Raw genomic sequence first — 25,685 nt, forward strand, 5'->3', positions numbered from 1 at the left:
CAGGAGCAGCATTGCTCAGTGCATTGCTTCATCCATCATGATTCCTCCACAGTGATTCATTTGTCCCTCTCCCAGTGGCAAGAAGTTGTGTGGGGAGAGGGAATCGCCCCCCATGACTTTTAAGTGATGACCAACGGCGATGTCAACGGGAGCAAATGAAACTGAAGGCAAGCAAATCGCAGCCCGTCTGAGCCGTGCTCCTGCAAAGCAGCGAGAGATAAGGGGGAGGAGTGAAAAGGAGAATCAATAAATCTTAACCTCATTCACAATGATCTGGAGCTCTTATTAAGTAAATTAATTTAAGTTAATTTAACTCGATCATGACTCCCGATCACAGTGATTTAGTGAGGGGGAAATTGCATTAGGAAAGGCCACACTCGCTAGATAGAAGAACGGAAGAAAATTAGATCCACTTAGCAATGTGAATTAATATGGAAATAGCAGGTGTAAATTTAACCTTATCAAGAGAGTGAAAATTATCTTCATAAATTTGGAGAAATAGCCCCCAAGTTGCTTATAAATCTATTTAAAACAAAAATATTACAAAAAGTGGAGTAAAATTAATTTCAAATATACTCCCATCTATCGCCTCGACGAAAAGTCAGCGGCAGGGCGAGGTTTAATGCAACCGAGCAATAAGGGGAGAACGCGACTCATCACCGAGGGATTAGCACTGGGTACCTCCGGACCCGTGGCAACTCTGCCCGTCACTCATTTCCCAAAGACACGTCCCTCGTCATCTTAAACGGCTGATTTGGGGTGGTTTTGGGCAATAAAGGCAACGTCCAGATGCCACAATGAGGTTCCTTGTTGCAAATTGCAGAATAGATACTCAAAATGAAAGGGAGGAGTCTCATAAACGTCTTTAGCGAGAGCGAATTCACGAGATGGGCGAGAACACTCCTGCCTAAAGTTTATTAAGGCAGCGTATGAAATCTGGCCATTCGACAAACTTACACATCGCTTCTGGACCCCCCAAACTTTGGATTTGATAGCAAGAACTTCCCTGTGAACTCAGCTAGAAACCAATTTGTGAGCAGCTTTTTAACATCCCACTTCTGGCTTAAGGTGAAAAGGATATTAGAAATAAATAGCTGACTGTTCATTGCGCCGCACACTGACAAATAAAAATGAGAGGGTGACTAAAGCGGTGCTGCGGGCACAGACGGCGTGTCCCACCATCACCGAAGCTGCCCGTTGTTTTGGCAAAAGCAAAACACATCACCGAAAAAGCAGCTCCTGGCTCGTTTTTTGCTACAGGATCAAGAGGATGCTGTAAATGTTGGACAAAATAAACCATAAAAACTATATGATGAGCAATGGCATCCTGGGGTGGATTAGAAAGGGGTGGTCAGTAGGTCAGAGAGGTTCTCCTGCCCCTCTGCTCTGCCCTGGGGAGACCACACCTGGAATATTGTGTCCAGTTGTGGCCCCTCAGTTCCAGCAGGACAGGGAACTGCTGGAGAGAGTCCAGCGCAGCCACCAAGATGCTGAAGGGAGTGGAGCATCTCCCGTGTGAGGAAAGGCTGAGGGAGCTGGGGCTCTGGAGCTGGAGGAGAGGACACTGAGGGGTGACTCATTAATGTTTACAGATATATAAAGGGTGAGTGTCAGGAGGATGGAGCCAGGCTCTTCTGGTGACAACCAATGATAGGACAAGGGGTAATGGGTTCAAACTGCAACACAAGAGGTTCCACTTAAATTTGAGAAGAAACTTGTTCCTGGTGAGGGTGGCAGAGCCTGGCCCAGGCTGCCCAGGGGGGTTGTGGAGTCTCCTTCTGTGCAGACATTCCAACCCGCCTGGACACCTTCCTGTGTAATCTCATCTGGGTGTTCCTGCTCCAGCAGGGGGATTGGACTGGATGAGCTTTTGAGGTCCCTTCCAACCCCTGACATTCTAGGATTCCATGATTCATTTGCCATGTGCTTCCTCCAGACGGTGTGCATGATTGATCGCACACAACGAAGGTAACGGGGAGACCGAGTAAGAGATTTATTGCTTCTTTAAACCATAATTGTTTTAATTTGCTGACGGCATTTTATCAAGATTTGTCTGCAACAGCCGTAAGATCTCAACTGCATCATTTAGCGAAGTCAGAGATTAATATGGATTAAATTATTCTACAAGCGGGAGCTCTCGGCCAATCGCAGCGGCACGAACAGGTCGCTCCTCCGCAAAATCACCACTCGGTTGAGCAAAACCCATCACACAGCAGCTGGAGACACCTGCTCTAACCCTGCCTGAAGCTCCTGACCTCATCGGCCCTTATATCGGGTCCTCCATACATCAACCATCCCAATCTGGGGTAACAAATTGTGGGGGGAAGTACCTGAGCGGAATAGTTGGAACAAACGTTTTCTATTAACTAAGGCTGAAGTTTGTAGAATTGTAGAATGGTTTGGGTTGGAATGGACCTTTGAACACCATCTAGTCCAAGCACCTTCAATGAGCAGGGACATCTACAACCAGCTCAGGTTGCTCAGAGCCCTGTCCAGCCTGGCCTGGGATGTCTCCAGGGATGGTTCATCTACCACCTCTCTGGGCAATCAAGTTAGTCATCCATTACAGCACTGGATTAAACACATTGCGATAGGATGAGAAACGGCCTCAAGTTGCGCCAGGGGAGGTTGAGGTTGGATCTGGGGAACAATTTCTTCCCCAAAGGGCTGTGGGACATTGGAACAGGCTGCCCAGGGCAGTGCTGGAGTCACCATCCCTGGAGCGGTTGAATGAGGTTCTTGGGGACATGGGGCAGTGCCAGGGATGGGTTAATGGTTGGACGTGATGATCTTGAGGGTCTATTCCAACCAAAATGATTCTATGATTCTATCTGCACTTCATTAAGAGGCAGTAGATTCAATTCAATACAAGAAGCCCCTCACCCCTCTCTTACCACCGATGCCCAAACAGTTTTCATGAGACAGGCTCGTGTATCAACAGGATAACAGTTTTGGGCAACATCATGTCATGGTACAACACCATGATTCTCACTATAAAGAGCATCCAAGCAGCAAAAACATCTTCATGTTTCACCGGCTGGAAAAGCCGTCGTAGAACCGAATCCACCAACAGGCAGTAGGTACAAGACACAAATTCCCCTCCAAGGAACAAAACGGGGATGAAGACGGAGCAGGGCAAGTCTTGCTTGACGCACTTTTCTCTTTCAAGGTCCCAGTTCCAGTGGATTAACAGCGGAGAAACACTAAAGCAGCGGGTTGGCACAGATCTGCTGCGGAACGTTTCACTGTCACAAAAACTAGAGACAAAAATCAATCTTTTCTCTGCTAAATAGGCAGGATTTGCAAAAAGAGCAGTGATGGAAGTTTGTTTGAACACGACTGATGTAGCAGGACCAGAAAGCAGCAGCTTTTTCCACCTAAATAAAAGGAGGATTTGCTCAAAACAGCTCGTTCAGGACTAGAAAAGCAGCAAACTGAGCTGGGGATGGGAAAAAGAAAGATGGATGTTGATGTAAATATGCTCAACAGGGGCAATTTGAGTTGCACATCAGCGATTGTATCCACAAGAGCGACCAGAACCAGGGGCAGCATCGCACCAGCACTATGGGACCAAACATGGGATTAACAGCCACGAAAACCACATCTTCATTTGCATGGAAAATTCCAGGCGCCGTAATTAGCAGCAGCAAATGATGAACCTCTGTGAAGCAATACAGCTTAAGATTTTACCGCAACACGCTTGTACATTCACAATGCAAAAGCCACACTTCGAAAACGTCATTATAATATCTTTAAAAGCTGCTTTTGGGGCCAAAGAAGAAACATGATTATTATTTATTTGATGGTCTGGCTTTCTACCCTAAATTGATAGTGGTAAGAAAGCAAGAAATCTCACTGGAAGGTAAGATCTGCTTGATTTGGATGAGGGAATAGAGTGACTGTCAGCAAGTTTGCTGATGACATGAAGCTGGGAGCAGTGGGTGACACTGGAAGCTGTGCTGCCATCCAGAGACCTGGACAGGCTGGAGAGTTGGGTGGGGAAAAATTTAATGAAATAGAACAAGGGCAAGTGTAGAGTCTTGAATCTGGGTAGGAACAACCCCAGGTTCCAGTGTAAGTTGGGGAATGACCTGTTAGAGAGCAGCGTAGGGGAAAGGGACCTGGGGGTCCTGGGGACAGCAGGGTGACCATGAGCCAGCACTGGGCCCTTGTGGCCAGGAAGCCAATGGTACCTGGGGTGGGTTAGAAGGGGGTGGTCAGTAGGTCAGAGAGGTTCTCCTGCCCCTCTGCTCTGCCCTGGGGAGACCACACCTGGAATATTGTGTCCAGTTGTGGCCCCTCAGTTCCAGAAGGACAGGGAACTGCTGGAGAGAGTCCAGCGCAGCCACCAAGATGCTGCAGGGAGTGGAGCATCTCCCGTGTGAGGAAAGGCTGAGGGAGCTGGGGCTCTGGAGCTGGACAAGAGGACACTGAGGGGTGACCTCATTCATGTTTACAGATATATAAAGGGTGAGTGTCAGGAGGATGGAGCCAGGCTCTTCTGGTGACAACCAATGATAGGACAAGGGGTAATGGGTTCAAACTGGAACACAAGAGGTTCCACTTAAATTTGAGAAGAAACTTCTTCCTGGTAAGGGTGGCAGAGCCTGGCCCAGGCTGCCCAGGGGGGTTGTGGAGTCTCCTTCTGTGCAGACATTCCAACCCGCCTGGACACCTTCCTGTGTAACCTCATCTGGGTGTTCCTGCTCCATGGGGGGATTGCACTGGATGAATTCTCCAGGTCCCTTCCAACCCCCGACATTCTGGGATTCTGTGATTCTGTGAGAGAATCAACAGGGAAGGGAGAAACTTGGATTGAGATAAACACAATTTAATAAAGCAACAAAATACTAATACACTACTAGTAACTAGATATATAAATTAGAAATAGAATACTCTGCCAAATGGCAAAAGGTTGAACTAAACATCCTGAACCGAGCTCCTACGGCTCCGACAAAAAGAGCAAAGTAAGAGAGAAAACGCCTGAGAACAAGAGCGAGAACGCACGGGAGAGGGAGCGGAGATCCCGACTCTCCTTAAATAACCTGCACGATGCTAATGGGATGGAACACTCTTATTGGTCAGTCTGGATGTCAGTCAAGCTCTGTCCATCCATCCCCTTCCTCACACCTGTGGGCAGAGCTCAGAGTGTCCTTGGCTCTCACACCAGACCAATTCTAAACATGAACTCTGTCCCGGGGTGTTATCTCTTGTTCTCAAATTAAGTCCCAATCCTGATCGTGCCATGAAAAAAAAGGTTTCTAACTGCGTGAAGAAAACGAACCCATTTTCAATCAAAACAGCACATCTGGGCGTTGCTGGGGGAATCATTGCTGGAGGAGACCACCCGGAGCGGGACGTTGATGCCGACCCGTGTGGCTGCTCCGCCAGAGGAGCCGATGGGGGGACAACCCGCAGCATCCTCCACCTCCTCGGATTTGCTACGGTGGAATGAATAATAAAACAAAAAAGCCCATAGCGGGGTCTTTTAGCCCAAATATTGACAGTGGCAAAGGAGCATTTCAGGGGGAGGAGAAATCATTCTAAGAGTGAGTCTAAGAAATCAACCAAAGAATTGCCAGAATCTGGGTTATAACCCAACCCATCAGTTCTAAGAGTGACATTCTTTTTGAGCAGGCGTGTAAGACTCATTTTCACCCGGGGCCACATCAGCCTCGCGGTTGTCTTCAAAGGGCCGAATGGCATTTTAGGACTATTTATCCAGTCTTAAAATTACATTTATACAGTCCTGTTTTACAAGGTCTATTTAAACTATATCAAACAGATTTAAGTCTTGCAAATGCCGCTCTCCTGCTCCTGCTCCTGCAGCACAACGTGTGTCACACACACTGCTTGTAGGTTTAGGAAGACTCAGTTTTAAGGGTACAGCACCATTCTTTGGTGACACCCCTCTTCAGACCGGTGCTGATGCACCGAATTACTTGCTACAGGGCCGGGTTGATGCTCCATTCATCCCGAAAACCCAGGAAGAAGCAAACTGGTGCCTGTACCCACCTCCTGGTGCAGGTTTGAGGCATCTACCTCCAACACACTTTAAATAAGCTCCTCTGTAGCACCAACATACACAACAATATTATAAAGCAGAGGGAAGTTCTGGCGTCATTAGCAGGTTTGACCATCCCTAATTAACAGGTCATGTCTATCTCCAAAAAGAAGCCGCAAGTTTACTTAGGCCTGATGTAAAAACCTGTGTTGAGTTTATTCATCTTCCTTCCAGCTTATTTAACCGCTTCATGGCAACAATTAATTCAAATAGGGAATAAATACGAAGCCACAGACTGCGGTAAGCGGTTGGACGCCGTCGCGGGCTAACGTGATTACTAATACAATTTTACACTTTAAATCAATAAATTCTGCGTAGAAGTGGCTAAACAAATAGAGAAATTAAGTATTGAATGTGAAATGGTTATAAGGCGGAGCCAACGCGGAAATCCCTCGGCTGCCACGTCCCAACCAGCTGCGTTCAAGAGATGGAATTATTACCTGGATGTCACCGAACGCCTCGTCTTCCAGTTGGGAACGGGGCTGCTGAAGGATGATACAGCTGGAGACACCACGTTCTTCTTCACTATCCTGTAGCGAGTTTTTATCACTTTGTTGCCCTGGGGGCTCCGTCCAAAGTGCAAGTTGGCTCCTACAAGAAAGCAAATAGCAAAAAAGGGCTTGAAATTCAGGTGTGCATGGGACAGAAGGGACATCACCAATGTAGATGTGACAAGCAACTCTTTAGCAAAAGGGAGAGAAGACCTTGGGGTGCATCAGGTGTGGGACCACCGTGGTTGGTGGTAACAGAAAGGCTCCGATGGCCCCATAGAATAGACTCATAGAATGTCCCCAGTTGGAAGGGACACACAAGGATCATCAAGTCCAACTCCTGTCCCTGCACAGGACACCCCACAGTTCACACCATGTGTCTGAGGACGTTGTCCAGTCTCTTCTTGAACACTGTCAGGCTTGGGGCCGTGACACCTCCCTGGGGAACCTGTTCAGTGTCCAGCACCTCTGGGTGAAGAACCTTTTCCTCATGTCCAACCTGAACCTCCCCTGGCACATCTTCCTGCCATTCCCTCGGGTTGTGTCACTGCTCACTAAAGATAAGAGTTTGGCGCCTGCCTGTCCTCATCCCCTTGTGAGGAAGCTGTAACCACCATGAGGTCTCCTCTTAGTCTCCTCTTCTCCAGACTGAACAAACCCAGTGACTTCAGCCACTCCTCATACGGCTTCCCCTCCAAACCCTTTGCCAACTTCGTAGCCTCCTCTGGACACTCTCCAGTAGCTTTATCTCCTTTTCTCCTGTGTCCCCAGCCCTGCACACAGTGAATGCTCCAGCTGAGGCCACCCCAGTGCAGAGCAGAGCAGGACAATCCCCTCCCTATCCAGCTGGTGATGCTGTGCTGGATGCACCAGGACACGGGTCCCTCTTGGCTGCCAGGGGACACTTTTGGCTCATGTTCAACTTGCCGTTGACCAGAACCCCCAGATCCCTCTGCACAGAGCCGCTCTCCAGCCTCTCGAAAGCAGTTCCGCAAAGAGGGATCTGGGGGTGTTTGGCTCAGTAAAACCCTACCAAGTGAATCACGTATTCACCAACCATACCTTGATCCTCAACATCTAGACATGAGGAAGACGTTTTAGCAATGAGGGTGGTCAAACACTGGCCCAGGTTGGCCAGAGAGGTGGTGGATGCCCCATCCCTGAGACATCCCAGGCCAGGCTGGACGGGGCTCTGAGCAACCTGAGCTGGTGAAGATGTCCCTGCTCATGGCAGTTGGACCCAATGACCTTTGAAGGTCCCTTCTAACCCAAACCCTTCTACAATTCTGTGATCTAGAAACAGATATATGCATTTAATCACTCCTGTTTTCATCATATTTTGCACAATGATCTACGCACCGGTTTATTCTGCTGAATGCTTCATGCAATTAACGGCTTATGTTTGACTCTGCTTTTCCTCCACTTGATAGCTAGCAATTTTTTTCTTTGCGGCTTTAAGGAATGCATCTAATTGCCCGGCTTTTATAACATACAGCTCTAACTGCCCAGATAATTAAAGCTGACACTACATGCTGAGACTAAGTCTTCTGGTTTTATAACTGATTTAAAGGGCCGGCTGTTTTTCTTGGTGATCTTCTCATTAAAATTATTGCAAGGTTGAGGGGGGGAAAAGCAGAATCGTTATTTCCCCTGAAAATGTTGTAACCGTCTCCACGTTCGTCTCTGTGAGAGATGAGAGGATAAAGTTGCATCTCAGTTAAACCGGGAATCGAAAGATGTTGGATCTGTGTCAAAATGAGAAAAATAGGGAAATGCATTTTAGAGATGATTTCGTTCCCTAGATGGGAGGGAGCAGCTTCCCCATCTCCCCGCACAGAGGTACTGGCGATTCGTGTTTAATACGGAGAATATTTCTTGTGCGTTCCCGGTGTCTCTCGTTGGGTTCAGGAGGGATCGGGTATGAATTTCCACTCCCAAACTCAGCCAGAGAGTTACAACTTCTGATGGGGAGGAAGAAGAAGATCAGGTTTGGCCACCACCGATACATTGCAGGAATTGTTCATGATAAAGATGACGATCGCAACGCTCCTCGATATTATACTGCAAGATAAACCATCGCCGAGCGAGGAGCGTACGGAAGGATCTGCAGCCTTCGCTGTCGCCTATAAAGCCCCGAACACTCTCACGACACCACGCAAATCATTTTTTATACAGCCACAATAAAATTTGGAAGGCGTTCACTACAAATAGTTCGAACTTGGCATTGAATTGCCCACATTGCGGCATATGGGACATTCAACCCCTCTTTGCACCATGAAGCCAGATCCTCACACCAAAAATTCTTCTACATCTCTCCAAGTCCTATGAGAGACCTTCCTTAATTAATGAATCAAAATAATGTCTGTGTCCAAATTATTTTCTGCATTGTCGCCATGAGCAGGAGACTTTTGAAGATGTTTTCAAGACCAACACGCTGGTGTTAAGCAGTGAGGAGCCATAAAAGCAGCAGTGCTACAAAGTCCGCTCTCAGAAAGGGTACATTGAGTCAACCAGTAAATGTTGAATACAAACCTGAAAAGCCAAGACGTTAATGTCAGTAATTCAAAGAGCTTCTGGTGATTTGGATTCAAAAGGAAAATAAATTACAATAAAACTAGATGTTTTGTGGGCCATCTGAACCAGGAAGGTCCTGCCTTAGCAGGACGGATGATCTCCAGAGGTCCCTTTCACCCCAACCATACCGTGATTCTATGAAGCTCACCAAGACCAAGAGCATGGTTTCAGTTTTTAAACTGAAAGAGGGAAGGTTTGGGCTGGACATGAGGAAGAAATTTTGTAGAATGAGGGTGGAGAGAGCCTGGCATATGTTGCCCAGAGAGGTGGTGGATGAACCATCCCTGGAGACATCCCAGGCCAGGCTGGACGGGGCTCTGAGCAACCTGAGCTGGTGAAGATGTCCCTGCTCATGGCAGGGGTGGCACTGGATGACCTTCTAAGGTGCCTTCCAAATCAAACCATTCAATGATTCTCCGAATTGAGGATTTGCAGACACCCATCGCTTTAGAGGCGAGGCAAGAAGAAAGAAAGAAGATGGAAAGCAAATGGGTTTTCATTGATGTTTCCCTGCCCTGGGATGTTTTGTGTCACACTAAATTCTTTGAGGCTGCAACCGCACAAGTCCATAAGATTATTAATGAACTTTGCAAGGTTTGAGCGCTAATTAGAATGAAAATCACGCACAAGCACCAGCAAAGTTGGAGCATTTTGTTTCACAGAATCACAGAATGGTTGGGGTTGGAAAGGACCTCTGGAGATCATCCAGTCCAACCCACCTGCTAAACAGGGTCACCAGATCAGATCACACAGGAAGGTGTCCAGGCGGGTTGGAATGTCTGCAGAGAAGGAGACTCCACAACCTCCCTGGGCAGCCTGGTCCAGGCTCTGGCGCCTCAAATGAAAGAAGTTTCTCCTCATGTTCAGATGGAACCTCCTCTGTGCCCGTTGCCCCTTGTGCTATCATTAGGCACCACTGAGAAGAGTCTGGTCCATCATCTCGACATCAGAGAACTGTACATGGGGACAGAAAAAAGAAGGACGTGCAAGCCCCCGCATGGCCCAATGCTGCACACACACAATGAAACCCCAACTACGGTGACCGCTGGGGACAATGAGACCCTTTTGTCACCCAGGAGGGCTGGAAATATTCAGCATCTCATGGAGATGAGATTCTTAGGGACATGGTTTAGTGTCAGTGTTGGGGTAACGGTTGGACTCAAGGATCTTGAGGGTCTTTTCTAACCAAAATGACTATAGTTCTATAGTTCAAAGTCACCAGAGAGTTTTGGAGAGTGAAGACGCTTCTCTCCATGCATCTTGGAGGTGACACAGGGTCTGGAGATGTTTGTGCAGTTCTCCAAGAGGAAGATGCGTTAAATTATAGCACATTAGGGCAACAAAGATGCTGAAGGGAGTGGAGCATCTCCCGTGTGAGGAAAGGCTGAGGGAGCTGGGGCTCTTCAGCTTGGAGAAGAGGAGACTGAGGGGTGACCTCATTAATTTTACAGATATATAAAGGGGGAGTGTCAGGAGGATGGAGCCAGGCTCTTCTGGGTGACAACCAATGATAGGACAAGGGTTCAAACTGGAACACAAAAGGTTCCACTTAAATTTGAGAAGAAACTTGTTCCCGGTGAGGGTGGCAGAGCCTGGCCCAGGCTGCCCAGGGAGGTTGTGGAGTCTCCTTCTCTGCAGACATTCAAACCTGAACACCTTCCTGTGTAACCTCATCTGGGTGTTCCTGCTCTGGGGGATTGGACTGGATGAGCTTTCCAGGTCCCTTCCAATCCCTGACACTCTGTGATTCTGTGATTCTGTTCCTGATTCCGAGGGGGGCGGAACTTTTCCAACCAAAATGATTCTATGATACAGCACTAACCACGTGCCCAAAGCAGCTCTTCCCCAACAAGAGCCAGAACCCAGAACAACACCAGCAGAAGTTGACCCATTCCCTCCTCCACACCGCCCTTACGAAATGATTAAGCTGGAAATGTGTTGAATACATTATTAACACTTCATTCTTTTTGCCCCTATGCAAGCTCCAGCTGCCACCAATCAACCCAGAACCTCATCAAACTCCCGCCCAACATCGTCCCCCGCCTCAAGAAATCAAGAGGTCCCAAATTGCGGTTCGCGGGCATCACCCCCCCATTATTTCTCGCACAGACGGGCTGGCACCTGGTAAACTCCATTCCCCAGCAGTAATTGGATGGTGTATTCACGCCGGAGCTGCTCTTCTGAAAGTGCCTTCGCTCACGGCTCCAGCATTAACCACCTCCTGAAAGAGACTCTCCGAAGAGCTCGCTTTTCTATTATTACTTGCTAGCTGAGGGGTTTTGTGTAGATAATCATGTTATTTAGATAGGATGTTGGTTTAATTCCCTTCATTACAGGCTCCCAGGGTTGTAATTTTTTTTCTCCGCATGATGTATTCCCCGTGGCACATTTCACTCAAATCAAACACTTTACGCTTTTATTACAAACAATACCCCAGCGTCCCCCGTTATCAGCCCGGCGCACACATGCACGCTCCTCGCAGAGATCCAGAGGTCAGTTCTAATGACTAATCGATCTCATTAGCTTTCCTAATTAAAAACTTTACTACCGCAATGGAAGACAAACTACAAGAAAAAAAAAAGAGAAAGAAAAAAAACCTGCTTGCATCATATTTGAATGGGATATGAGCATCGTTTATCAGCCCCGGGCTCGCAGGCGGCGCCCGGCGCATCGGGCCATGTGTTGCTGAGGTTGGTGGTTTATTCGGAGCCACGTTTCCCCCGGGGAGCTGCTCGTATCTACCGAGCCCGCAGAAAAAATCCTGGTGCAAACTCCAACGCTGACCTTGAAATGGGCAATCTGCAGTCAAAACCTCTTGCCACGGCGCTCCGAGCAGGGGTGTCCTTTAGGAAAGGGGTTGAATGCGACACGGTTACAATAACCCTTATTTTTGCTCTTATTTTGCTGCGAGAGGTACCAAGAATCACAGAATGTCAGGGATTGGAAGGGACCTGGAAAGCTCATCCAGTGCAATCCCCCCATGGAGCAGGACCACCCAGATGAGGTTACACAGGAAGGTGTCCAGGTGGGTTGGAATGTCTGCAGAGAAGGAGACTCCACAACCCCCCTGGGCAGCCTGGGCCAGGCTCTGCCACCCTCACCACCACCAAGTTTCTTCTCAAATCTAAGTGGAACCTCCTGTGTTCCAGTTTGAACCCATTGCCCCTTGTCCTATCATTGGTCGTCACCCAGAAGAGCCTGGCTCCATCCTCCTGACACTTACCCTTTATATATTTATAACCATTAATGAGGTTACCCCTCAGTCTCCTCTTCTGCAGCTCCAGAGCCCCAGCTCCCTCAGCCTTTCCTCACACGGGAGATGCTCCACTCCCTTCAGCATCTTGGTGGCTGCGCTGGACTCTCTCCAGCAGTTCCCTGTCCTGCTGGAACTGAGGGGCCACAACTGGACACAAGATTCCAGGTGTGGTCTCCCCAGGGCAGAGCAGAGGGGCAGGAGAACCTCTCTGACCTACTGACCACCCCCTTCTAACCCACCCCAGGTACCATTGGCTTCCTGGCCACAAGGGCCAGTGCTGGCTCATGGTCACCCTGCTGTCCCCAGGACCCCCAGGTCCCTTTCCCCTACGCTGTTCTCTAATAGGTCATTCCCCAACTTACACTGGAACCTGGGGTTGTTCCTGCCCAGATTCAAGACTCGACACTTCCCCTTGTTATATTTCATTAAATTAAATCAACCCCCTTGAGAAGTTGAAACAGGGAAGGAAAAAACAGGGCTGGGAAAAGGGAGCTGGAAACAACACAAGGTCTGACGTGCTTCTTAAAACACATCAGCACCGCCATACTTTAAACTTTAATATTCCCCAACTATTCCAAATTAGTGCTTATTTCTATTCTGTCCCTCCTCAAAACAAACTCAATTTTAATATTTAAAAGTGTTTGAATTCAGATCACTTGCAAAGAATTTTCAAGAAACACAAAGTAAAACCTTTCGGAAAAAATATGTATTCAAGAAAAATGGGGAAGGGGAACATTGACCTGCTGTTACTTACTTCAAATCCTTCATCTCTAAGCTCTCATTAAATCTGAATCCTCAACTTCTGCCAAAAAAAGAGCGGAGGGGAGGGAGATATTAAATAACTTTCCTGCTTATTCAAACTAGGTCCTATAATCACGGTCCTACAATAACACGGGGCTGGCACGCAGACGGTGGGGAATGCAACCCCCTGAGCCATTTATTTCGCGTGACTGTGCCATTACGGCGTCTCTCCGAGGACGGGACCAGCGTCGTTAGCCGGCCGAGCCCTAACGAGCAAACGCACAAGGGGAAGATGCTGCGGATTAGGGAACCCGTGATATTGGTGGAGTAAATCTTGTCCATCCGGATTCACAAATTCAAGAGGTGATTTGGGGAAAGGGTGTGGGACAGGGAAAGCTTCACATAAGGGCATGGGAATTATGTGGGAATTAAAAAAAAATCAATTAAAAATCAGTGCTGTGGGGCATGATATGACCTGGGTCCCTATGAGGTTTCCTGCCCTCCATCATTGGCCACCGCAAATCTCCGCCGGGGCAACGTGGATTATGTCACCTCGGTGCCGTCGCTGTCGTTAAATCCCTCACTGAGGAGACGGAGAAGAGATGAGTGACAGGTCCATTGATCTTGGAAGTGAGATGAGAACAGGATCGAATGTAAATTGGAGAGCAGGAGCTGAAGCTTTGATACGGCGCTGGTGTTGTCCCCATCTCCGGAGGAAACCAAGTGACACCGCAGGGTCACCCTCAGGGACACTTTGAACTCAGTCGCGACAAGTCCAGTAAGAAAAAAGCAAAGCAGCGGCTAAAAAGCCTCTGACAAAACTGAATTGCTGTTTCAAAGACGGTGATTAGGAAGCAAAATAAAGGGCTAAGGATGATTAGTACATGTGCAAAGGATGGCACCAGCATAGCGGTAACTCCTGACACAGGCTCTGACGCTGGCAGAGATTTAAAAACGTGCACTCGAAACAAAAAGCAGCTCCAAAAAGAACTGGAAAATCTCTGACAAAGGGTATTCTGACTTTCTAACATGTAGATGAATCCCACAAACACCATTGCCACGGGATTTGCTCCAGGACTGGAAGGAAAGATTCAGCAAAACCACTGTTATCTCTCCCTTGGCTCCCAGAATGAAGCTGCTGTTCACCTGCCACCCAAATCAAACCCAGGCTGCGGAAGCAGGAAAATCACCCATGGGGGGTGATGCTCCGGGATGGCACAGGACCAAACCTCCCTCCTTTTTGTGAAGTCCTACCAAGACTTAATCTGTGTGTCTTCATTTGCTATCCTCTACAACAATGTCACTCACCTCGTGGATGAAGGGAAGGCAGTGGATGTAGTTTTTCTGGATTGTCATAGAATCATAGAATCATTTTGGTTGGAAAAGAACCTCAAGATCATTGAGTCCAAACATTAAACCACCCCTGGCACTACCCCATGTCCCTGAGAACCTCATCTCTGTCTGTTCAACCCCTCCAGGGCTGGTGACTCCAGCACTGCCCTGGGCAGCCTGTTCCAATGCCCCACAGCCATTTGGGGAAGAAATTGTTCCCAGATCCAACCTCAACCTCCCCTGGCGCAACTTGAGGCCGTTTCATCTGCTCCTGGCGCTTGTTCCTGGGGAGCAGAGCCCGACCCCCCCCGGCTCCAAGCTCCTTTCAGGCAGTTCAGAGATCAGAAGGTCTCCCCTCGGCTCCTGTTCTCCAGCTGAACCCCCAGGTCCCTCAGCCGCTCCTCATAAAATTAATAGATAAATAGTGATGTCCACAGGGTCCTTCCTGAAAATGTGAATCACCCTCGTACAGACAGAGAAATGTAGAGAAACACTCATCATCCTTTCACAAAGTGTTGCTTTTTTGTAGAGACTTCTGCTTGTTGGTGGGTGCAGAGGTGGATGAGCAACCACACAATCATAGAATGTCCTGAGTTGGAAGGGACCCACAAGGATCATCGAGTCCAACTCCTGTCCCTGCACAGGACACCCCACAGTTCACACCGTGTGTCTGAGGACATTGTCCAGTCTCTTCTTAAATACTGTCAGGCTTGGGGCCGTGACACCTCCCTGGGGAGCCTGTTCAGTGTCCAGCACCTCTGGGTGAAGAACCTTTTCCTCATGTCCACTGAACCTGCTCTGGCACATCTTCTGCTGTTCCCTCGGCTTCAGGCATTGGTGACCAGAGAGAAGAGTTCAGCACCTGCCCGTCCAGCTCCCCTTGTGAGGAAGCTGTATCCCCCATGAGGTCTCCTCTTGGTCTCCTCTTCTCCAGGCTGAACAAACCCAGTGACTAATCCCCGCAGCCCAGGGACATCCCTGTCCCCAACACCACACATTTATGTGGGTGAGAAATACCATAGTTATATTGAATAATTTGCAAGAAAAAGGAAAGCTCACCCAAGTTAAAAGCTGAGAGTCATTAAAAGCCAGCACAGCTCTGTCTCCAACGGCCTTAAAACAACCTTGTGTAGCTCCAGAAGAAGTTGTGGAGCTACCCAACTCATGCAGGGACCTTTTGAGAGTTATATTAACATATACAATCACCGTGGTTGGAAGAGACTCTCAAGATCATCTATGTCCAAACATTAACCCAATCCTGGCACTAAACCATGTCCCTAGGAACCTCATCTACCATCATCATCATCAAATGACCTTGAAGAGAGGAGAAATCTGTGGGTGATCCTGAAGAAAGTTGAATCGTGGCTCCTACACCCAAAAACGAATCCTTTTTGTGTTTTCCACTCCACCAGAAGCACCTGCAAGACGTCAGCCCCGAGCCGTGCGGTTCCGACACCTTTTGTTCTGGCAACCAACTTGGCCAAGTCCCTCGAGTTAACAAAAGGCTTTGGGATTACTGTAATACTGTTACGAACTGAGTGTGAAAGCAGACACCGGTATTACGGGATGATTATCACAGAGCGTGTTCAATATGTTCCCACAGAATGGCACAGCAAGAGGTTAATTATATTGCTACTGGAATCAGCTTCCAAAAGGAGATCCTTCGGTTTAAGAGGGGAATTTAATTTTCACACTCATTCAGTTCGGAGCTCTTTCAAGAGCGACGGCTATTTATGCCAGAATGTAAACGATGGTTTATGATCATGAACTGCTGCTTAATAGGAAATAAATCCAATTGATCAAAAGTGCTTTACCTGTGACCCCAAGCAAGACGGCTGTTCAGGCTGTAATATTCACAGAGGACAAGAGAAGCACGGGTTCTGCAGCTGAAATGTTTTCGGCAGCTCCAAACCCACTGCAATATTTGCTTAGCACGGCAGTTGCTTTCAGCTGGGAACATTTGGGGAATTAATACCAAATCTGCTTCGCTAATTCCTTTACACTGCACGGACCGTGGGCGAAGCTGAAGTCAACGTAACCCATCGGGCATGGCGGTGGCAATTCACAGAATCACAGAATGTCAGGGATTGGAAGGGACCTGGAAAGCTCATCCAGTGCAATCCCCCCATGGAGCAGGAACACCCAGATGAGGTTACACAGGAAGGTGTCCAGGCGGGTTGGAATGTCTGCACAGAAGGAGACTCCACAACCCCCCTGGGCAGCCTGGGCCAGGCTCTGCCACCCTCACTGAGAAGAAGTTTCTTCTCAAATTTAAGTGGAACCTCTTGTGTTCCAGTTTGTACCCATTGCCCCTTGTCCTGTCACTGGTTGTCACCGAGAAGAGCCTGGCTCCATCCTCCTGACACTCCCCCTTTATATATCTGTAAACATGAATGAGTCACCCCTCAGTGTCCTCTTGTCCAGCTCCAGAGCCCCAGCTCCCTCAGCCTTTCCTCACCCGGGAGATGCTCCACTCCCTTCATCATCTTCGTTGCCATGAAGCTGACTTGAAGAAAATACCCATTTTAGAAGAGGAGGTATTAAAATCTACACATATGATTCAAATGAAGTGCAAATGTCTGCATATGCACCTGAAATCCTGGTTTTAAGTAAAAAGGACTGAGAGGAGTTGGGGGTGTTGAGCCTGGAGAAGCTCCAGGGAGACCTTGTGGCCTCTCAGTACTCAAAGGGGGTTGATAAGAAAGATGGGGACAGAATTTTAGTAGGGCCTGTTGTGATAGGACAAGGGTGATGATTTTAAACTAAAGGAGGGAGATTCAGACTAGATAGAAGGAATAATTCTTTTTAAATTAGAGTGGTGAGAGCTGGGCCCAGGTACCCAGAGAGGTGGTGGATGAACCATCCCTGGAGACATCCCAGGCCAGGCTGGACGGGGCTCTGAGCAACCTGAGCTGGTGAAGATGTCCCTGCTCATGGGAAGGGTTGGGCAGGATGAGCACTGAAGGTCCCTTCCAACCCAAACCATTCTGTGGTTTGATGACTATCAAAAGTTCACCAAACCAAAGTTCATTAGCACTTGAGAAATCCAGAGAGCACCTCGGAGAAACTTGTTTCCAGACAAGAAACATTTCGACATGGAAATACCACTAGATATGGTTAAAGGAGAACTTACTAAAAGTTACATCCCAGTTGGCTTTAGACTAAACAAGGACTCAAAGCTTCACTCCTGTGCTCTCATCACACAAGTTCCAGGTCTACGGACACCAACCCACGTCCTCCTGCTTTGGAGACGGTAAATAATGCCAAAGCTTACCAAGCTTTCCACAAAAAACTTGTTGTCACATTAGGACAAATTTATTGTCCCCATTCAGAGTGTCTGCTTCTCCCTACGCAAGCTGCCATTGGAGCCACGTCCATCTTGGACTCAAGTTGTGCTAGAGGAGGTAGAGGTTGGATCTTAGGAACAATTTCTTCCCCAAAGGGCTGTTGGGCAGTGGAACAGGCTGCCCAGGGCAGTGGTGGAGTCACCATCCCTGGAGGGTTGGACAGATGTGCAGATGAGGTTCTCAGGGACATGGGGTAGTGCCAGGGGTGGGTTAACGGTTGGACTCGATGATCTTGAGAGTCTTTCCCAACCAAAATCATTCTATGTTCTTCCTGAGAAAGGCTACAGTGCTCAATCAAAGGTATTCATGATAAAGTTTAAATAAACTGGAGAACAATCTCAATTTCCTGTCTCTGGAATACAGACCAAGCAATAAAACTTCCCAAAATCAACTTCAACGAGGAGCTTTTCATGTAGAATTTTTGGGAATGGACTGACTCCATTCCCAATGACTGAGCATAGTACGAGCACACACCGGGAATGGAATCAAATCTTTGCACCATGGGAATCGGATCAACACTGGATTGCAGGGCTTTTTCCCGATGTCAAAACGAGCCTCTTTGTCACCAGTGAAACACAGTTTATCGTCCACTGAGAAACTCCAGAGACTGTTTGAAACCATCAGGACTTGGAAACACAAACCATGAGCCCTACGCCTGCCCAACCAGCACAGCACAAACTCCCAAAAACTGCCAGTGGGTGACCCTGCGAGTCCCATTGCCCTGAGCCACACCACTTAGGGATTTGATTTTGTTTTTCGTCATACTAAATTAGGCATTTAAATCTCACACATAGTGCTGAGGAGTTTTGATGTATGTCTCCTGGTCCTGGAAAGCATAACGCTGATTTAATGCATGTAGATCTTTACTGATGATTGGCAGCTTGCTACACGCCGGTCATCAGCACGTTATACATCACAGGGGGGCTCCTCTTCCTCCAGCACATAGGAAACCATCCGGTTGTTCAGTTTTCCATCCTTTACAGGTGCAGATTAACTTTTCCAGTTGAACTGAAGCAGGGAAGGAATGGGACAAACCATGTGCTGTGGCATCTCCGTTCCATCATCCGTAAGGATAAGGGCAGCTCCACAAGGAGCATCGCCACGCCAAAGCCTGAGTTAAAACTGCAGTGGGATGGAAAATGCTTCCCGGAGTCCGGCCGTGCTTCTGGACCCACCAAATACAAAACCTGGGGTCAGTTTTGGGCTCATGATGACAAGAAAGGCCTTGAGGTGCTGGAGCGAGTTGAGAGAAGGGAATGGAGCTGGTGAGGGGCTGGAGCACAAGTGTGATGGAGCGGCTGAGGGACCTGGGGGGTTCAGCTGGAGAACAGGAGCTGAGGGGAGACCTTCTGATCTCTGAACTGCCTGAAAGGAGCTTGGAGCCAGGGGGGTCGGGCTCTGCTCCCCAGGAACAAGCGCCAGGAGCAGAGGAAATGAGACCATCAAGATCATCAAGTCCAACCATTAACCACATCTGGCACTACCCCATGTCCCTGAGAAGATCATCTCTGCATCTGTTCAACCCCTCTAGGGATGGTGACTCCAGCACTGCCCTGGGTAGCCAGTTCCAATGCCCCACAGCCCTTTCCATGAAGAAATTGTTCACCAGATCCAACCTGAACCTCCCCTGGCGCAACTTGAGGCCGTTTCCTCTGCTCCTGGCGCTTGTTCCTGGGGAGCAGAACCCGACCCCCCTGGCTCCAAGCTCCTTTCAGGCAGTTCAGAGATCAGAAGGTCTCCCCTCAGCTCCTGTTCTCCAGCTGAACCCCCCAGGTCCCTCAGCCGCTCCCATCACACTTGTGCTCCTTCACCAGCTTCACTGCCCTTATTTAAACTGCAACAGAAACTCTAGCAAATTTCTATATTTATTCTCTCTAATCCCAAAATACAGAGAGGGAGAGATGAACAGACTCCAACAAGATCTTGCTGGAGACAGGACACATCACATGTCACCTCCCGCCCAGTAACCCCGGAAGATGTGTGGTCCCAAACCCAACGCTCCCACTTCCATCCACTGGTGTTTGGGTATAACATCCCCACCCTGGGGTCCCCCCATTGGTACCTGGCTCCATCACATCCCCATCCCCGCTGCCGTAAAGCCCCGGGGTGGCCCCATCTAAACGCCAAGGGAGCAAATGAGGCCACTAAGGATGGGGAGAGGCCACTAAGGAGGGGGAAAGGCCACATTACCCACCTCTCCACTGGGACCGCTGAGAAGTGGTCACGCTTAATGCGCTAAACACACTTTTCCCCGCTACAGCCCACGTTAAACAGCCTGAATGGGTCTCTGGAGCATTGGACCTTGTTCAAACACAACCCTTATTATTATAACAAAAGAGGGTGGTGTGTGGGGGGGTTTTTTTCCTCCGTTTTCCTTCAGTGAATGATTATTAATGTGCTTCCAGGAGCCGGGTCCATTTCTCTAAATGAGAGCGGGATGGCAGGAGGAAGGCTGATAAATGCCGTCCTCCCCCCGGCCGCGCGGCGGGAGCTGCCAGGGGTTCTCGTTCTAACAAGCTGCAGATGGAAGACGACCGGAATAACAAAGTATGAATTTTTATGAGTCTAATAAATCACTCCACTTTTCCTGCTCTTGATCGTTCGCAACACTTCAGACACCGAGAAAAACCCTGGCTATAATCAAAGGGGTTCACGGATCTCGCGTTAACGTCTCGCCGCGGCACGGAGAGAGGTGGTTCTGCCTCGGGGAGCGACAAGGAGCACTTGTTGGGTTGGAAATCCATTTGCATATGTTCTTTAAGATTGAATTGAGAGGTTTTTTTAATATAACAAGGAGAAATTTGAATCCCTTAGGTATTTCCCCACCCTCAAAGCCACTTAGCAAACTCAAGGCCATCTGGGTTTTACCTTTCCTAACTATCCATTTAAGAACACCCTGACCCGACCCCAGCACCAGCGGAGAAACTTGTATGAACTCTGTGAGAACACAAGAAAACTTTGCAGGCAGCAGGATTAAGATCCTTTTAATTCCCCTTTCTAAGCTTTGGTATAAAGCAGGTGACAGACTCCAAATCCAGTCAAACAAGAAACAAAAGGTTTCAAGTTGCAACCACTGAGCATGTTTGCAAAGGGAAAAGGCCCAATGAGCATCACGGTGATGGAAAGAGAGTCAAGACTTTGCTCTCCTTACCAAAAACCTATTCCTGAAACCTCCAGGACAACAACTGACAGAGGAGAACAGTGCCAAAGTGATGTGGTTAAGCAAAGGAGAACATGATGATCCCTTCTCAGTGGTCTCTAATCCCTCAAGACCAAGCACTGGAATGCAACCTGCAGCTCCACGAACTTCCAAGTCTGCAAAAGCAAGTGACAGGATGAGAAGAAACAGCCTCAAGTTGCACCAAGGGAGGTTTAGATTGGAATTATGGAAAGATTTCATCCCAGAAAGGGCTGTCGGGCATTGGAACAGGCTGCCCAGGGCAGTGGTGGAGTCACCATCCCTGGAGGCGTTTACAAGATGCATAGATGAGCTTCTTAGGGACATGGGTTAGTGCTAGTATTAGGTTAACAGTTGGACTCAATGATCTTAAAGGTCTTTTCCAGCCAAAATGATTCTATGATTCTAAAAAACCATCCCTGTAATGGGCACAACTCTCCCCATTGCCCATGATGACAACAAGACTCCATCCCACAGCACCAGCGAAGCAGCAATCGCTTCCAATCCCTAACTCTCTGTGATTCTGTGATCCCAAGTCTTGATGCTTCACCTCCCCAAAGGAAGGAGGACAAGTCAGCTGCGAAACTTGTTGTTTCCATCCTCCTCATCCTACCCCAGCCTTTAGTTGTAGAATCATAGAACCATTTTGGTTGGAAGAGCCCCTCAGGATTATCAAGTTCAACCATAACCAAACTGTAGCACTAATCCATGTCCCCGAGAACCTCGTCTATACAACTTTCAAACCCCTCCAGGGATGGTGACTCCACCAGTGCCCTGAGCAGCCTGTTTCAATGCCCAACAGCCCTTTCTGGGAAGCATTTTTCCTAATATCCAACCTAAACCCTGGAGCAACATGAGGTCGTTTCTTCTCATCCTATCACTTGCTACTTGGGAGAAAAGACCAACACCCTCCATGCTCCAACCTCCTTTCAGGCAGTTGTAGACAGCACTAAGGTCTCCCCTCAGCCTCCTGTTCTCCAGCCTAATCCATTCAATATGTTTTTTCTCCTCGCTTTTCATTTGCTTTTTCCAGCACAACGCTGCATCAGGGAGGGAATTCATCTTTGACAAACATTTACCGATTATCAAATCACAACTGCAGCCGCCGACAGGGGCAATAAGTCACTCGAAGCGGCCGCCTGTACCGCGGGCTGAGGAGTTTGGGCAGCTCGGCGATGACAAATCGCTCCTGTCAAAGCCGCGTGTTCCCTGGCTCTCCGAACCCGTGTTCGCCGTTGTTCCACACTACCTGGTGTTTAATGACAACACTGTCAGACGAAGACGAAGCCTCCACACCGCCGACTGTCAAAGCCCTATTAGAGAAAAGATTGAGACCCTACTCTTCTTAAACTCACTCAAGCAACACAACCCGCTAGTTTTTATAATTATGGTACGGGAGCCATCGATCGCGTGCTGACACCTAACCTATCCCTATGAAATGGGAGTAGTTTGCCGGGTGACAGTTGCTATAGATTATTGTGGGTGGGTTGTTGGTTGTTCTATTTTTTTTTTCCCCTTTTTATCCATCACTCTACAAAGCCCAGAATGGATGGGAAGGAAGAAGAGGGAAGCGTGTACCTTTGCTCAGGCACCTTTTCTATCCCAGTTCTTTCCCTTTGAAGCAGATTTTGGGAGTTTGCTGCTTGCAGGATGTTTCACAATATGGAAAATCGACCTTTCTCCTCCAACTCCTACATAGCCCAGCACACAAGTCGTACTCAGATCATGCCAAAAAGCATCTAACACCAGGATAATGCTTTAGGGGAAACCTTATTGCAGCTTTTCAGTACTCAAAAGGGGCCAATATGAAAGATGGGGACAGACTTTTGAGCACGGCCTGTTGCGACAGGACAAGGGGTGATGGTTTTAAACTAAAGGAGGGAGATTCAGGCCGGACATGAGGAAGAAATTGTTGGCCCTGAGGGTGGTGAGAGCCTGGTCCCGGTTGGCCAGAGAGGTGGTGGATGAACCATCCCTGGAGACATCCCAGACCAGGCTGGACGGGGCTCTGAGCAACCTGAGCTGGTGAAGATGTCCCTGCTCATGGCAGGGGTGGGACTGGATGAGCTTTGAAGGTCCCTTCAACCCAAACCATTCAACAATTCTATGATTCTATAACACAAGCGCACAGTCCGGAATTAATTCAGCATTCTGGGGATGTTGTACTGAGTCCTCAGTGGCGTAAAGGAAGGGGACGGTAATCCGAGGGTGATGGGAAGCTGGTTATGAGCCATAAAAAGAGGCACGAAGTGAAGGAGATAAGAGCCAAGGGCAACTCAGGTTGATGAGGAGGAGCTGTCGCCCAAGGAACAAAGTCCAGTTTGTTGGTCTGGCTACTTATTTCTCAGCACCTCTACTCTCATGTCCACCAAGGAAACCACAACGTGGCCTCTCCAATTTTTGCAGCCTCTCTCCAAAACATTTTTCATTTCACTTTGGAAAAATAATCCTTTTATCTGAGCTGCTTCCAGCAGACCCAGTTGAGGATGGATGCTACTCCCAAATCCAGCTTACATGGCGAGCAATGATTTTGCTCCTCAAGAAGCTTCACTCTCAAAACCAAGGTTGGGGCCACTTTACCGTCAGTTATTTTGGAAGTATTAATAGGACACATGTGGTCTGTCACCAGAGACTCGGGGCTGCCACCACATGCCCATAGCCAGCAGTAAATACATGTAAGAACTTCAAGAGAGTTTGGAGGGGTTAGGGAAGGAGGAAGAACATTGCTGTTGTTTTAAAGAAATGTCCTCATTTGCTTCAAGTAGCTACAGGAACAGTTAAATTACTATAAATAAGGATTTTCAAAGCCTAAGCTATGCACAAGCACGAGCACATGTGGTTTATTTGCTTCTATTGCCCATCTGGGTGATACAGTTGGGTGAGTTTGGCACGTAACAAGTTCTTCCATTTCCCCAAAGACCACAGCTTCATCTGCGCTAGAGGAGGAAGGACCCACAGGAAGCACTGGATGCTCACTGAGGGGTTAGATGGCACCAAGAAGCACCCAAACCCTACCCCACCATCTCATTCCATGGTCGGAGTCGCAGGAACTGGCACCACCAGGCCTTAAGTGGGATGCAATGAGTCAAAATCACAGTTTGTGCCCAGAGATTAAATCTTTTCATGGGTTTAATTCAAATAAATGGCCCTTAAGGGGTGGGAGCTTAAACCATGGACACACAGCAACCAGACCTACGCTTGGGTGAAGCCGATATGGGGCTTATGGTCATCTGAATTCATGGTGTTGAAAACATGCGAGGATTACAAGAAGGAAATTTCCATTGGCTACCTCAATGGCTCAAAGGAGCCTTTCCTCACTGGACAATATTGAAATAAGAATCACAGAATGACAGAATCGACTGGGTTGGAAAAGACCTCAGAGATCATCAAGTCCAACCCTTGGTCCAACTCCAGTCCATTGACTAGATCACGGCACTAAGTGCCATGTCCAATCTCAGTTTAAAAAACTCCAGGGCCGGTGAGTCCAGCACCTCCCTGGGCAGCCATTCCAATGCCTGACCACTCTCTCTGCAAAGAATTGCTTTCTCATCTCCAGCCTAAATTTCCCCTGGCAGAGTTGAAGCCCATGGCCCCTTGTCCTATTGCTGATGCCTGGGAGAAGAGACCAATCCCCACCTGGCTAGAACTGCCCTTCAGGTAGTTCTAGAGAGTGCTGAGCTCACCTCTAAGCCTCCTCTTCTCCAGACTAAACAAGCCCAGCTCCCTCAGCCTCTCCCCATAGGGCTTGTGTTCACGTCCCTTCCCCGATCTTGTTGCTCTTGTCTGGACCCGCTCCAGCACTTCAATCTCATTCCTGAACTGAGGGGCCCAGAGCTGAACACAATACTTCAGCTGTGGCCTCACCAATGCAGAGTACACCACACCATGTGAGACTGTGCTTTAATTTAGATTCAAGGTCCTTCCAGCTGTAATTTTTCAGAATAAAGGCACAAAGATGATCCCCATGCCGTCCTTTTAGGAAAAGGAGAAAAGAGGAAAGGTTTGGCACTGGTGGTTTCTTAGCTCCTGAAGTCAACGACAAAGTTAGAGACGTCGCAATGAAGAAAGCTCAGACCTCCAAGTCACCTGGTCCCACTTAAATTCGCTATATGCAATGAAGAAGGGATCAAAACAGAGAAGAAAAATTTCCCCTTCTGGTTGAAAATAAATGCTGTTTTACTCGATATGTCAATAATTCTATCTTTACCCTCAAATCGAAAGAATTTTATGTTCCTGTTTCCATCCCTGCAGCCCAGACATCCCAGTCATCCCAGCCTCTCCGACAGCGCCTATTGAAGAAAAACAAGGGAAAGTGTAGAGCCTTACATCTGGGCAGGAACAACCCCAGGTTCCAGTATAAGTTGGGGAATGACCTATTAGAGAGCAGTGTAGGGGAAAGGGACCTGGAGGTCCTGGGGACAGCAGGGTGACCATGAGCCAGCACTGGGCCCTTGTGGCCAGGAAGCCAATGGTACCTGGGGTGGATGAGAAGGGGGTGGTCAGTAGGTCAGAGAGGTTCTCCTGCCCCTCTGCTCTGCCCTGGGGAGACCACACCTGGAATATTGTGTCCAGTTGTGGCCCCTCAGTTCCAGCAGGACAGGGAACTGCTGGAGAGAGTCCAGCGCAGCCACCAAGATGCTGAAGGGAGTGGAGCATCTCCCGTGTGAGGAAAGGCTGAGGGAGCTGCAGCTCTGGAGCTGCA

At 48.4% G+C, this 25,685-nt stretch overlaps 1 protein-coding gene across 2 annotated transcripts in view; it reads right to left on the minus strand.

The window, feature by feature from the left end:
- The window catches only part of ZC3H3 (zinc finger CCCH-type containing 3), a 206,961-nt gene that overhangs the window by 119,009 nt on the left and 62,267 nt on the right, over window positions 1-25,685 (minus strand). For both annotated transcript variants that reach the window (XM_065054611.1, XM_065054612.1), the window contains exon 4: window positions 6,505-6,655. In XM_065054611.1, coding sequence (XP_064910683.1) covers window positions 6,505-6,655 — 151 coding nt within the window. The remainder of the gene's footprint in view (window positions 1-6,504; window positions 6,656-25,685) is intronic.

This window comes from Columba livia, chromosome 2 (genome assembly GCF_036013475.1).
Source record: "Columba livia isolate bColLiv1 breed racing homer chromosome 2, bColLiv1.pat.W.v2, whole genome shotgun sequence".
In the NCBI taxonomy this organism is placed as follows: domain Eukaryota; kingdom Metazoa; phylum Chordata; class Aves; order Columbiformes; family Columbidae; genus Columba; species Columba livia.